Source organism: Mercenaria mercenaria, chromosome 13 (assembly GCF_021730395.1).
Source record: "Mercenaria mercenaria strain notata chromosome 13, MADL_Memer_1, whole genome shotgun sequence".
NCBI lineage: Eukaryota > Metazoa > Mollusca > Bivalvia > Venerida > Veneridae > Mercenaria > Mercenaria mercenaria.
The window spans coordinates 54241378-54255834 of NC_069373.1; the positions used below are offsets into that span (position 1 = coordinate 54241378).

Below are 14457 nucleotides of genomic sequence, written 5' to 3' on the forward strand. Positions count from 1 at the left end.
TATGCTTATTAATACTCAACATCATCTACTGCAACGGATATAGACCCTCCAATTGAAAAAAGCTTCTTCAGCATGCCAGATGTAAGGCACCAGTGCATGGTAGTCTTACCCAGATATAATAATTTTAGCTTGAGGAGCTAGAACTCAAACTCACTATTCCTGGTTGCGTATTTTGACAGTGTAACCACTTGATCTAAGCGTCCGCTTTCATATAAGGTCAGAGACAATTAAATGTAAAAAACCTACAATATAAATTCATATGCACGTTAGAATCTTATTTTAGTTGATGGTAATCTTACTGAGTGGTCAACATGGACTGCTTGTCCGGTCACCTGCGGTGGAGGCACCGAAACAAGGAATCGAACTTGCGAGTTCCCGCCAGATCGTCCACGGGGCAACAATTGTACTGGAAAATTAGATCAGGTGAAGCCCTGCTCGGATAATCTGTGTCCTGGTAAATAGCTTAAATTTTCTGCTTTAGTTATGCATTTTTGTATAACATAATTTCGACAATGTGAAATAAAGGGTTTTGCAATCTTTCAAATAACCATGACTGCCTTATTTCTGCAAGATGCAACGTGCTGTTTCAAAGGTTGTAGAATTTAAATGACTATTCTATAATATTTTTAAGTATCTCCTTTATCCGACATAAAAAGTGATGGACATCTGAAACATACAAAATGAAATAAAACAGGATAATTTAACAGCAAGAAGATATCATTCTGGTCTTGAGATAGCGGGAACATTTAGAAATGTGACTGAAATTTATATATTCATTTGTAGGAATTACTGCAGCTAGATTTCATTCTTTTCTGTAACAATGTATATATAAGCTAGGGAACAAGTGCAGACCAGTTTGTGAACCCAAGTGTTACAAAATAAAATTGTTTTTGATATTGTCCAAATTGAATGCCCATTCTGTCCATTTTAGAAATTTAGCAGGCTAAGGGTTAACTCCTTTCTGTGAGAAATAACTGTAATGTTGGGAAGAATTTAAGTTTAATGATAATAATTAAGCTGTAATTGTTTTACATTTTTCATATTTCAACTGGTTCTCATGCTAACTTGTTTTCTTTTCACCTTGCTCCCCATTTTAACTTGCTCTCATTTTAATTTTTCTTATTTTAACATTTTCTCATTTCAACAGGTTCCTTTTTAACTTGTTCTCCTTTTACATTGTTCCCGATTTTTACTTGTATACTCCTTTTAATTTGTTCTCTTATTTACTTTATCTAACTTGTATTCATTATAACTTGTACTAACTTGAACCGATTTTGTTGGTTTAAGTTGACGGATATTGGGATGATTGGCAAAGCTGGGGAGCCTGCTCTGTTACGTGTGGAGGTGGGAACCAAAGAAGGAGAAGGAAATGTCACTTTGATCAGTAAGCTACAGTCTAACCTTTGGTAACAGCACCTTCTATGAGCAAACATTTCTAACCTGTCTACAAAAGCACATACAGTTTGAACTCAGTATCTCGAACTCCAAGGCATTGAGTGTTTTACTTCGAGATAACCGATATTTGACTTAATAATAATTGAGCCGTGCCATGGGAAAACCAACATAGTGGGTTTGCGGCCAGCATGGATCCGCGCAGTCTGGTCAGGATCCATTCTGTTCGCTTTTAAAGCTTATGGGAATAGAAGAAACTGTTAGCGAACAGCATGGATTCTGACCAGACTGCGCGGATGCGCAGGCTGGTCTGGATCCATGCTGGTCGCAAACCCACTATGTTGGTTTTCTCATGGCAAGGCTCATATCTTGAAAATGTCTTCGAAATAGCCGAAAGTTTTAGATAAGCGAGTCAGAGATATCAAGTTTCAAATGTATTTTCTTTCCCCTTATGTAAGAGTTTGAGTAAATTAGTTTCTTCAAACGCAGCAACAGCTGTACAACAAAACGTCAAAGGTGTTCAACTCTGTAGAGGTTGCACTGTATTACAATGTGTGATAACACTGATCACATGTGTACGGAATATGTTTTCAACAAGCAAGATTTTTCTCGATTTTTCATGCCGAATGAAATGAACAAAGCGTAAAATGTTTTTTAAGTTCCTAGGGTGATGATTACCGCACAAGTCTCTGGGTGATGTTTCGAAGTTTTCAGATACTTTCTGGTATGGTAATGAATCTGTTAAATTGAACGTGGTTAAATAACTAAAATGCTGACACAAAATTTATTCCTGTGTTGAAAAAAGGACACCGGTCACTATGGAAATAATGTAAAAACCGGTTTTTGATAAGACAACCACACACTTACCCTGATTTCAGTCTAAAGGACAATGCAATGTAAATAAAAGTTCCCCCAATAAGCTTAGCTACAAATATCAGACTGTATAAAGTAAACTTAAGACTTAACTGACCTTTACACTAAAGCCAAAAATTAAAACTAGCGTGGAAATACAGAGATGAAAATAATTTATCAATTTCATTTCCAGGACAGCACCCCATGGACTGGAATGTGTCGGACAGAAAAAAGAGGGACGTTCTTGTAACACGGAAAAATGTCCAGGTATCCACTATCAGTTTTATTGTACTCAGTTTAAGTTTTATTTTGTATTACCTTATGTTTAGGTTACATTCGGTAGAGTAGTCATAAACGTCTTTGTGGCAAAGCATTGTCAAAGTCTCAACTTGATATTGCAAATTCATCATTAAAGGCCTAGATTTTGGCAGTGGGCCAAGGGATTTCTGTCTTCACCAGCACTGTTGGGGGCTAATGACCATCACAGTATGGTTCCAATAAACAAGGGTCATTCTTTATTGGAGAGTCAGTCTACCTTACAAGTGTATCAATTAGTGAGAAAGGGAAACAATATAATTTAGTTTAAATTAATGAATAATTGATAACATTTAAAGTTATACCAGTTTCTTTTTGGTATTTCTATGTAAAGAAAAATATTGTTGATCAAACACAATAATAAAATAAAATAATTCATAATAATGAAATGAGAGACTTACTTAAAGAAATATGCAAGTTTTTATTTTTAGCTCACCTGAGCACAAAGTGCTCAGGGTGAGCTATTGTGATCACTCACCGTCCGGCGTCCGTCCGTCCGTCCGTCCGTCGTCCGTCCGTCCGTCCGTCCGTCGTCCGTCCGTCCGTCCGTCCACACTTTCCTTTAAACAACATCTCCTCCTAAACCAACAGGCCAATTTTGATGAAACTTCACAGGGTTGTTCCTTGGATGGTCTTCTTTAAAAATTGTTCAAAGAATTGAATTCCATACAGAATTCTGGTTGCCATGGCAACCAAAAGTAAAAACTTTAAAAATCTTCTTCTCAAAAACCAGAAGCCCTAGAGCTTAGATATTTGGTGTGAAGCATTGCCTAGTGGACCTCTACCAAGTTTGTTCAAATCATGACCCCAGGGTCAAAATTGACCCCGCCCCGGGGGTCACTTGATTTTACATAAGAAAATCTTAAAAAATCTTCTTCTCAAAAACCAGAAGCCCTAGAGCTTAGATATTTGACTTGTAGCATTGCCTAGTGGACCTTTACTAAAGTTGTTCAAATCATGACCCCGGGGTCAAAATTGACCTCGCCCCAGGGGTCACTTGATTTTACATAGGAAAATCTTCAAAAAATTTCTAAAAATAAACCAGAAGGCTTAGAGCTTAGATATTTGACATGTAGCATTGCCTAGTGGACCTCTACAAAATTAGTTCAAATCATGACCCCCGGGTCAAAATTGACCCCACCCCAGGGGTCACTTGATTTTACTTAGGAAAATCTTCAAAAATTTTCTAAAAATAAACCAGAAGGCCTAGGTCTTAGATATTTGACATGTAGCATTGCCTAGTAGACTTCTACAAAATTTATTCAAATCATGACCCCCGGGGTCAAATTGACCCCGCCCCATGGGATTACTTGATTGTACATAGAAAAATCTTCAAAATAAACCAGAAGGCCTAGAGCTTAGATATTTCATATGTAGCATTGCCTAGTGGACCTCTACAAAATTTGTTCAAATCATGACCCCCGGGGTTAAAATTGACCCCACCCCAAGGGTCACTTGATTTTACATAGGAAAATCTTCAAAAAATTTCTAAAAATAAACCAGAAGGCTTAGATCTTAGATATTTGACATGTAGCATTGCCTAGTAGACTTCTACAAAATTTGTTCAAATCATTACCTCCGGGGTCAAATTGACCCCACCCCATGGGGTTATTTGTTTAGCTTTAGCAAAGAATTTTTTTCAAGAAAGCAATTAAACTCAGGTGAGCGATATACGGCCATCATGGCCCTCTTGTTTCAAATTCTGTCTGGAGAATTGTGATATTTCAGAAAAATGTGACTTTCACTCATCTAAAGCTGGCAGAATACTGTAAATAACATTTGTCTAAAATTGAAAACAGTATGTGCATTTCAAAGTTACAAAGCAAAGCATGAAAAAAGTCCCTTTTGGCAACATACTGAAAATGAAAATTGAGTATAGATGGAACACAATAATTTTATATAATATTGTTTGTCAGCACAAAGAACTCGTGAAGTTTTCACTACACTATTATTTCTGTATCTTTTATCATCCTAAATGTAATATAATAATAATGATAATAATAACAATCATGATTATATTTATTATTATTATTATAACATTAAAGTAATAGTTATTATCATCTATATAATATCAAAATAATAATTATTATTATTATCATTCCACATTCACTGAAGAAAAATTAATTTCTTTCAACTCCACTGCACACATCTTCATGGTCTAGTTGGGGTCCCTGCTGTGCTAATTGCCCTCTAATCAGTTACTGTTACATAATCGCTGATAAGCAGCAGATAAGATGGGAGTTGTATATTGGAGTTTGGGGGGGGGGGGGACACTTATATAGTAGTGAATCTAGGCCTTTAAAGGACTCGCCCGCTTAGCTCAATAGGGAGAGCGCAGATCTACGGATATCGGGGTCGTGAGTTCGAACCCTGGGCGAGGCGTATGTTCTCCGTGACGATTTGATAAAAGACATTGTGTCTGAAATCATTTGTCCTCCACCTCTGATTCATGTGGGGAAGTTGGCAGTTACTTGCAGAGAACAGGTTTGTACTAGTACAGAATCTAGGAACACTGGTCAGATTAACTGCCCGCCGTTACATTCTGATGAAAACGGCGTAAACCCCAAAACAATCAAACAAACAAATCATCATTAAGGTGGAATGCGCCCCAAATGTTTTTGCCGAATATTGTCCTGATATTTATACTGTACAAAATTCAGGATATATGCGACTGAGTTCCGGTTTTACTTTTTCGCCATATTGTTCGTGTTTTTTTGCTATTGTGTCACAAACATGGCCCCTGACGTCACTTTTCGTGCAACGCCCAGTTCCGGGTGCTTTCGGCATTTTTCCTTTCCTGCGCTCTGAATGTCGTATCAATGAAAAATGCAAAATAATTGTCACTTTGCATTCAGAAAATGCTACTCAATGGTATAAAATTCAGTGAAATGAAATTGACGCTTAGGACGTCAGTGACGATTTTGTGACGTCAGAATGGAAAAAATCACATCAAGTTTTGCTAAAAATTTGGCTTAAAATTCAGTTTATTTAAAATCGGCTAGATAAAAAATTTGGGGCGCATTCCACCTTAAAGGCACAATGTAATTGATCATTGCAAAAGAAACTCGTGTAAGTTAACCAAATTCTACTTACCCAAACAAGAGTTTTTCAAGAACACGTTTATCAAGTAAACTTTATACGACTTTAGTTGACGGACATTGGGCGCCGTGGGCGAGCTGGTCAAAGTGTTCCGTGTCTTGCGAGAATGGAACCCACACACGTGACCGCACATGTATATTCCTAGACGATGCCCCACATGGTAATAATTGCACAGGCAACGGATCTGATATAGAGGGATGTAACAATGGACCGTGCCCAGGTAAAAAGCACGCGTTTTTCAACTTTTCCTCAGAGATCTAATTTCAATGTGACGTCTCACTAACATTGTTAGTTATACAGTCAAAACTTTGTGAAAGAACTATACTTCAGTCTGGTCCCACATTTGTCCTAAAAGAACAAAGTTCACTTAAGCCTTATATAGCCTATGCAATTTTGACAAATTTTCAAATTGGCTATAAGTAAGATGCTGAATAAATAATATGAGCCGTGCCATGAGAAAACCAACATAGTGGGTTTGCGACCAGCATTGATCCAGACAAGCCTGCGCATCCGCGCAGTCTGGTCAGGATCCATGCTGTTCGCTTTCAAAGCCTATTGCAATTAGAGAAACCGAGCAAGGATCCTGACCAGACTGCGCGGATGCGCAGGCTGGTCTGGATCCATGCTGGTCGCAAACCCACTATGTTGGTTTTCTCATGGCACGGCTCACATGATAAATGTAATGTATATGTTTGAAAAATTGGATGGACTTCCTGATATTTTTAAGACTGAAAATATATCTTATGCCATAATTTCTGAAAAGTATAAATTTAAATTAGTGAAATCAATGTTATTTTTAAGGCTGGTATAACGGGTTTCCTAAGACCCCCGCAAGATAATTTTCTATTTTGGAATTTTAGGGTAACAAGTACATGCTCTTGTTTATATTGAACTGATGTGGCTGGATATTGAAAAATCAAATATTTTGGGTAACATTTAAATTAAATGTTAATATGCATGCTTATTTAACCTTGAACTTGTTTCTTTCAGTCGATGGCACGTGGTCGGACTGGACTGTTTGGACTGACTGCACGGTGACATGTGGCAATGGTACTAAATCTAGGAACAGGTCCTGTGATTTTCCGGACGGTATACCGCATGGCAAAGATTGCATGGGCCCATCAGCTGAGACGGACGTTTGTAACACAAAATTATGTCCAAGTAAGTTTTAATAATATTTACAAATCAAATGTGTTCCATAGATGAAACGATATACCGATGATGTATGCCTATCTCCGAGTGAATCTTGTGGCCCCAGCCATGTAGCATTTCAGAGTTCAGAGCGCTCAGTTGACTACGATTGTTTACAAAAGTAATGAATTCATGAGCGAGAAAAACGTGCATTCCTCAAGTTTAAAACCAATATCTGACAATTGCGTCATGGAGTCGACTCTTTGTCTCAGTTGTTAGAACACTGGCCTTCCACCCGTGCTGGTTAGAATCCCGAATTAGGCACGTACGATTTGTCATCATAAAATTATATCCTCTTCAATTTCTGCTACCCTGTTAAGTCGTAAGAACAAAAACTACTTTTTGTACTAGATCTGGGCATGTTTTAATACACGATTTTCTCCCGTTAACAAATCAATTCAGAAGCTGTGAATACATGTTTTTTTTTATTTATTTTTGAAATGCTGCGTTATGGCCAAATATTTATTATTGCGTATCAATTTTTTTCTGGCCGATAAGCGCAAATATGAAGATGTTTGCCATGTACTTGGCAGAATTTTGCCATGACAAAATTGCTATGGCAAAATTTAAAAAAATGAGATAAAGTTATAAAACGTTGTAATTCTACCTGTGCATATGTCTAAAATTAAAGAAAACATGTTTTTTAGAAAATTAGAAAATTTCTTGCCATGACAAAATGATAACATTTCTTGCCATGGCAAAAGACCGATTTTCCACGGCAAAATCGTTTTTTTCCATGGCAAATGCAATCTTTCCATACATATTTACAAAACAGAAGTACTGAAATGAAATAAATCCATATTTTGAAGCAGGTTAGTAAATACAACAATTTAAAACAGTTTTCATTTTTGTGAAGCGCGTAAAAATATAGGCTGAATTTGTCAAATACCGGCGCAGCAAAAAGAAAACGGCAGATATTTGAATTGAATGCAGCTTACTAGACAGTTCATTTTTATAATTCATATTTTCAATAAAATAGGCTCAATTGCTATGTTTTTATTTGGTATCTTAAAGAATTTATATGATCTTTAAATGTTTATTGTGGATGTCATGTCAGTAATATCGAATAATAAAACTAATCGTTTAAAACCGTTGAATACATGCTTTTGGTAGTGTTGTTGATTTATGCACCCCCCCCCCCCCCCCCCCCCCACAATCCCCAGTTACGGATATTCAAAACATTTTTACTGTTTCGAAGAACAACAGAATGGTATTAGATATTGTACCAGAATGTTAAAGTCATCATCGCGGGTTTCTGTAGACATGAAATGGTGCATTACCTCTATAGTATACCACTACCTAGAAAACACTAATTGAGTGAGAACATTAGATTAAGGCTATGCAGTGGGTCAAGTACAAACGTTGTGTTCTCTGTAGTGGTTAATGATGATGCGAAAGTGTCAATACATTAAAGTAAAAGAAAATAAATCAAATAAATATTTTCATTTCATGGTGATATTGTCTCAATTATTTCAATTTGTAAACGGAAGACCGGCTTCTTAGCTTTCAAAAGGGTAAATGATTAACATAATTAATTGAGAACAAACATGCACTGACCATTACAGTTGATGGTAGATTTGATCCGTGGGGCTCATGGTCAACTTGTAGTGCCACTTGTGGTGGCGGAAGTCAGGATAGACAACGCGCATGCGTGTTTGATGACGTCGCTCCACCTGGTCAAAACTGCACCGGAAATTTCAGTGAATCCCAGCCTTGCAATACTGACAGTTGCCCAGGTTTTACTTTTTTATTTATTCAACCGCTTTAGACTTTATTGATTTTTCAGAAGTTTTGAGGGGACTGTATCCATTTACTAGTTTAGTTTAAACGTATTTTATTGCAAACGAATCAATATATGTTTAAAATACAAATAAACACATGCATTACTTTAACATAGATTAATGAAAGTTTGAAAAACATGTTAAGTAATGTATACATTGAAATCAGAAGCAAAAGGGTTAGGCTACAAGTTTTATCAACATTAGCGACGGCCTTTCCCCAAGAGTAGGTTAAGGTAACAGATGTATAAACATATATTGCTATACAGAGAATGATTATACAAAAAAAAAATCGATGTCTAGTTCAATAAAGAAAGACAATAACTGAAGAAAAAGAAAACTAATGAAGATTTTGAAATTTGATCACCCTCGATTATCCATGCGGTAATTTGCTAATGCAGTACTTGTGGGAACAATTTTGAGTAAAACATCTTTCCGTCTTTGTTAATGAAAAGGTTTAAAGTCACTTTTTGAATATTTGGTTTACAGATTTGATGAAAACCAGTAATATTTGCGTTGATAAGAATTCCCATTTGTAGCTATTTATCAACGATGTTCTGTTCGCAAATATAAGCGAAAATAACACTAAGGTGATTATTATCCAATTTGCAGTTTTTCTCTTAATTTATGAGATGAAGAAACACAATGAGTCATTTAACTTTTACCTTACTAAATTTCTACTGGTCCGTCATTTAATTTGGGCAGTGTCATTCATTATTCAAAGGGATCTTCACTGAAACGTTACTGATTGAATAGCGAACAACAGTGCAGACTATGATAAGCCTGCACGGACTTGCAGGCTGATCTTGGTCTCCACTGGTTGCAAAGACAAAAGCACATGCAGGTTAAAGGTTAAGATATTGTTTCTGTAGTTGACGGAGTGTGGTCAAAGTGGAGCAATTTCACGGATTGCACGGTGTCGTGTGGAAATGGAACGCGCTTCCGCACCAGAAAATGCGAATACAGACCGATTGGTTCTCCTCATGGAAACAACTGCACTGGGTTAGATCTTGAGACAGAGGTCTGTGGGACAGACTTGTGTCCAGGTAAAATATTATGTTGTAGCTTGTAATATAATTTTATCAAAGTGACGGATTAATAATTGATATAAATTTCATATTTTCACATATTTGAAATCTATTATAACGATTTCTAAAAAAAAGGTTACAGACGAATAGTTATTTTATATAACAACACTGAATCCAAGTACAGGAAGATGTTTGACAGCCTATGCACGGCACCTAAACACTGCTGTTGTGATAGTTAATAAAATGTGTGAATAGATCCCTTAGAAGCATAAAACGCAACCAAGCAACGTAATAGCAGACTCGGTTTGAGTAAGTCTGTTCATGAGTGATGATTAAATGTGCAACACCTGTCCTGACGCCCTTTAGCATTGGCTTTAGCAGATTCTTTTATAACAAAATTAAATGTTCGGTTAAGTTTGAGTTGGAGGAGCGTGGGTTCGAACTAAAGACCCCTGATTTCGTAGTAGTCAGACAATGTTTTCGTTGAACCATTTCTTCCACTCTTTAAACACCTGTATAAAGACGGAAGACAACATGCATTCTCTTGCAGTTTACTTACTGACGGTACAATTTTTAATGCTATGAGGGACAGCTCTGCAGCAAAACCCAGCTTCTTATTTCATGAACTAGACTATACTTGTAAAATATTGTACAATATTATATATAGTTGATGGAAAACTCTCTGCTTGGACCGTATGGACACCTTGTTCGAAATCCTGTGAAAATGGTACCCAGTCACACAACAGAACTTGTGACTTTGATGAGAAAGCCCCACATGGGAAGGATTGTGACGGCGACTTGTATGCCACCAGGTCATGTAATGAAGAAAAATGCCCAAGTAATTATAAAATATTGAATTTGTTAAATTCACCTATAAATCTTTGTTTTTTCCCCAATGCTATTGGTCAGAATATAAGCAGACATGTTAACATGTGAACGTGAAAAGTAAATTTGTTTTGTATATGCCATGCATTAATACTCATATTCAAATTCCCTGTAATCCCGGTACCTTTCTGCCCGTTTTCATTCTGTTATGTACATGTTTTTTGTCTAAATTCATTCCATATTGTAAAATGCCTAAATTCATTTGACACTGTGATATATTCACCTTATTTGTATCCATATCTGTCATGTTTGTATAATTGCTATGTTTACAGAATCTGTTTTATTAATGACATTGTATTCACCTGAATTCATTCTATATTGTTTATTTTATTTGTTTATATTATATTACTTTATCTGTTTTATATATGAATAAGCCTAAACTAATTCATTGCAGATTGTATTTACATTTGCCTAAATTTGTTCCATGTTGTAACGTGCCCGCATAAATTCATTGCACATTTTGATATATTTAGATTTTTACATTTTTAACTATGCTTAATTCATTCATATCTCTTATCTTTCTCTTAATATTGTTAACTAAAATAACTCATGCTTATGAATTTCGTGTATAAGTAAAAAGTAGAATATCGTTTGTGCCAACTACATTGTGAGGGAAATAATAAACGGCGTTCCCACCTTGGCCTCAAACTGAAAAAAAAATCCTTTTCTTAAATTCATCCCATATTTGATTGTAGAAATTTGTATGATGTCATAATAGCATGTATAAGCTAAATGTAGTTATCTTATATTTTTATGTCGGTCAATAGCTGTACATAATTTATGTTGACTGAATATATAACACAAACTTTATATATGATTTGTATTATTCATTATGTATTATTAATGATCAAGGAAAAATTATGAAAATAAGAAAAATTGCTTACTCGGCAAAATAATAATGCTAAAGATTAAAACCCATTTCTGTGTCATTCAGTTTCTACAAAGAACAAAAAAGTGATATTGAATTTAACAATAATAATGAATCCTTACAAGAAAGTAAGTAAACAAGTTCGCGGGGTTTTCTCTCGTTTCACTAAACATTAATTTCATTTGTTGGGTTTTAGATCGTCTATTCGAAGACTAGATGGAGCTATTGCCCTTACTTATGCGTCGGCGTCAGTGTCTCGATTTTGTTAGGTTTTTACTTAAGCTGGTATTCCAGTATCCACTAAATTTGGAATAGACTGACACTTCGCACTGTGTTAACTGTCGGATGTTTTCACATGCAGTGCACAGGTTCTATAACTCAAATTTGTAATTTTACAAACTAAGTTACACCCCTTTTTAGACTTAGCAGTTTTTGTGATGAGTTTTGTCTGTAAGCTGGCACCTCATTATCCACAAAGGAGAATGGAATGACACGTGACGCACTTATTTCCAGTGATAATTTGACCAGCAATAGACAGGTTCTATAACTTAGAAATGCAGTTTTCTACAAATTAAACCCTTTTTCGATGTAGCAATTTGTGTTAATATTTGCATGTAAGCTTGTATCTCAGTATCCACTAACGGGAATTGAACGGATTCACACACTTATTCACTGTGATAATTTGACATGCAATATGCAGGTTCCATAACTCTGTTTTGTTTTGCATTTTTTACACAGGCATGTCCCTTTCTGACCTAGAATTTTTTGATTGAGTTTTATATGTAAGCTGGTATCTCAGTAGCCACAAAAGGGGATGGATTGAAACTTCACACACTTGCTCACTTTGATGATCTGACACGCAGGTTACAATTTATATAACGTTTTAAGTGTGTTATCATAATAAGTCCACATAAGTTAAAATTTATTCACTTCAAGTCAATGGACATTGGTCAGACTGGAGTAACTTTACCGAGTGTACAGTGTCCTGTGCCGGAGGGACGAAGGTTCGAAACCGAACCTGTCTGTTTGACGAATCGGCACCTCATGGATCCCAGTGCTTCGGCAACACAACAGATACACAGGATTGTAATACTGAGCGTTGTCCAGGTATGATATTTGATTAACACATATATATTTGAAATCCTTTCCAGATCACATTTACAATTTTAATAGTTTGTGAATATGTCCAACACAGAATCATAACACAAAACGTTTGAAGTCGTTTGTATTTCACACGGTACTTGTTTTAATATTAAAATGTCAGAGCCTAATTACCACATTATTTTAACATTGCAAAAATCACATTAAAAGAATAAAAATGACAACACTTCATTTGAAATATTAAAAAGATAACCATTGTATGACATGCACATAAAATAACATTTCTCTTGCATCATGCTTTAATTACTTAATTTGTAATCTTAAGCTATTTTTCGGAAACATGCGTGCTCTTAAAAATAATTTATATCTTTAATACTTATAAACTCATCACCTGCATTTAAATGCTGTAGTTGATGGACAATGGGGGGAATGGAATGCTTGGCACAGCTGTGATAGAACATGTGGCGGTGGACACAAGGTTCGAGACCGCACATGCGAGTACCCGCCCGATACACCACATGGTAATAACTGCACGAGCGGCCCAGCACAGGATATTGCTGAATGTAACCCAGAACTGTGTCCAGGTGATGTTAAGAAAAACAGAAATCTATACAACATTCATTTTTCTTCTTAGTCTGTCGTAATTTGTTTCTATGGTCTTATAATACGACGATATGTTTAAAAAGCATTTATGTTAAGTCTCAGTCACACTACACCGTATAGAGTTAACGGACGTCAAACGTATAACAAAATTTTCAATCCGTTCGTGTCCGTTCGCATGCGTTTATTTCCCGTTTCTTATGCGGCGCCTGCGCTCCTTGTCCGGCGATGTTCGTTCTATCCGGTGGAAGGTTTTGAGCATGTTCAAAATTTAGAACGTACACCACCGGACAAAGTTGTCCGTTAGATGTACGGTAGCAATGCGCTGATATGTGTTTTGTTCGTTACTCGTGTGTTCCCTATTCTGTACTTGACCGGTTCGCATCCGTTCTTGTCCGGTTCGCATTCGTTCTTGTCCGGTGGACCTAATTCACGGCCGGACTACTACCGGACATGCAACGGATGTAACGTATGTTCGACGGACGATAACTGACTAGAACGTTTTGTCATTTTCTCATGCGTTGCGCATACGTTTTATATGGTACTAGTCCGTTACTAGTACGGTGATATCGTTAATTGAACGTTGTTCGTCCTTTATATATGCGTTAATCATGCGGGCATTGTGCGTATTATGCGCCCCATACACCGATCGCGAGAGCAACGAGCAGCAGCGGGGGATGCCTTTCGTCACCAGATAACTTTTGATTTTCTATTCGTTTGGCGTCCGTTAACGCTATACGGTGTATTGTGACTGATACTTCAACCGCGACAACCATCACAACTCAGCGGAAGCTCGTATGGAGAAAAATCAACTAAAGACATAACTAGATTGATAAATGGGCTTTACATATATCTCGCCATAAAAAAGTGGCTTCGATTAAGAAAACAACATTCTCAAATTGATCAATGTTTGTGAGCTAAACAAAAAGGAAGTCAAGCGTTGTACATAAGAACTTTATGTCGCCATTTATGACACCAAAGCCACATGACGCCCAGTTCATTACCACTTGGTTGAATAAAGTTAAGCGTAATTTTATAAAGAAAAGTATGTAAAATAAACAAGGTCTTCTTGTGGCTTATCGGATGATTTAACACGGTTCATTTATGCTTTGATGTTTTACCTTTCGGGCTTACGCGGTCTTTGTTAAATTCCCACTTACCTTGACTCTGAACCTTTGAAACTCTGACGATAAACAACGCTAAAATCTTGACTTTTTTTAAATAAATGAAATACAGTTATGTTTATGTTGAGCATAAAAATGTATTTAAATCAGATTTGTATAGTAAATTCTAAGTAGTAGCTAGTTAGCTATATAAACACTAGCAGAGTGTGTAAAATATATATAGG

The 14457-nt window shown here is 36.3% G+C and overlaps 1 protein-coding gene across 4 annotated transcripts in view; it reads left to right on the plus strand.

The window, feature by feature from the left end:
* Nucleotides 1–14457, plus strand: part of LOC123530313 (SCO-spondin-like) — an 88639-nt gene that overhangs the window by 34825 nt on the left and 39357 nt on the right. For all 4 annotated transcript variants that reach the window (XM_053521871.1, XM_053521873.1, XM_053521874.1 and 1 more), the window contains 10 exons: nt 284–454; nt 1288–1384; nt 2438–2511; nt 5708–5878; nt 6649–6819; nt 8415–8585; nt 9500–9673; nt 10323–10493; nt 12345–12515; nt 12920–13093. In XM_053521871.1, the coding sequence (XP_053377846.1) occupies nt 284–454; nt 1288–1384; nt 2438–2511; nt 5708–5878; nt 6649–6819; nt 8415–8585; nt 9500–9673; nt 10323–10493; nt 12345–12515; nt 12920–13093 (1545 nt within the window). The remainder of the gene's footprint in view (nt 1–283; nt 455–1287; nt 1385–2437; nt 2512–5707; nt 5879–6648; nt 6820–8414; nt 8586–9499; nt 9674–10322; nt 10494–12344; nt 12516–12919; nt 13094–14457) is intronic.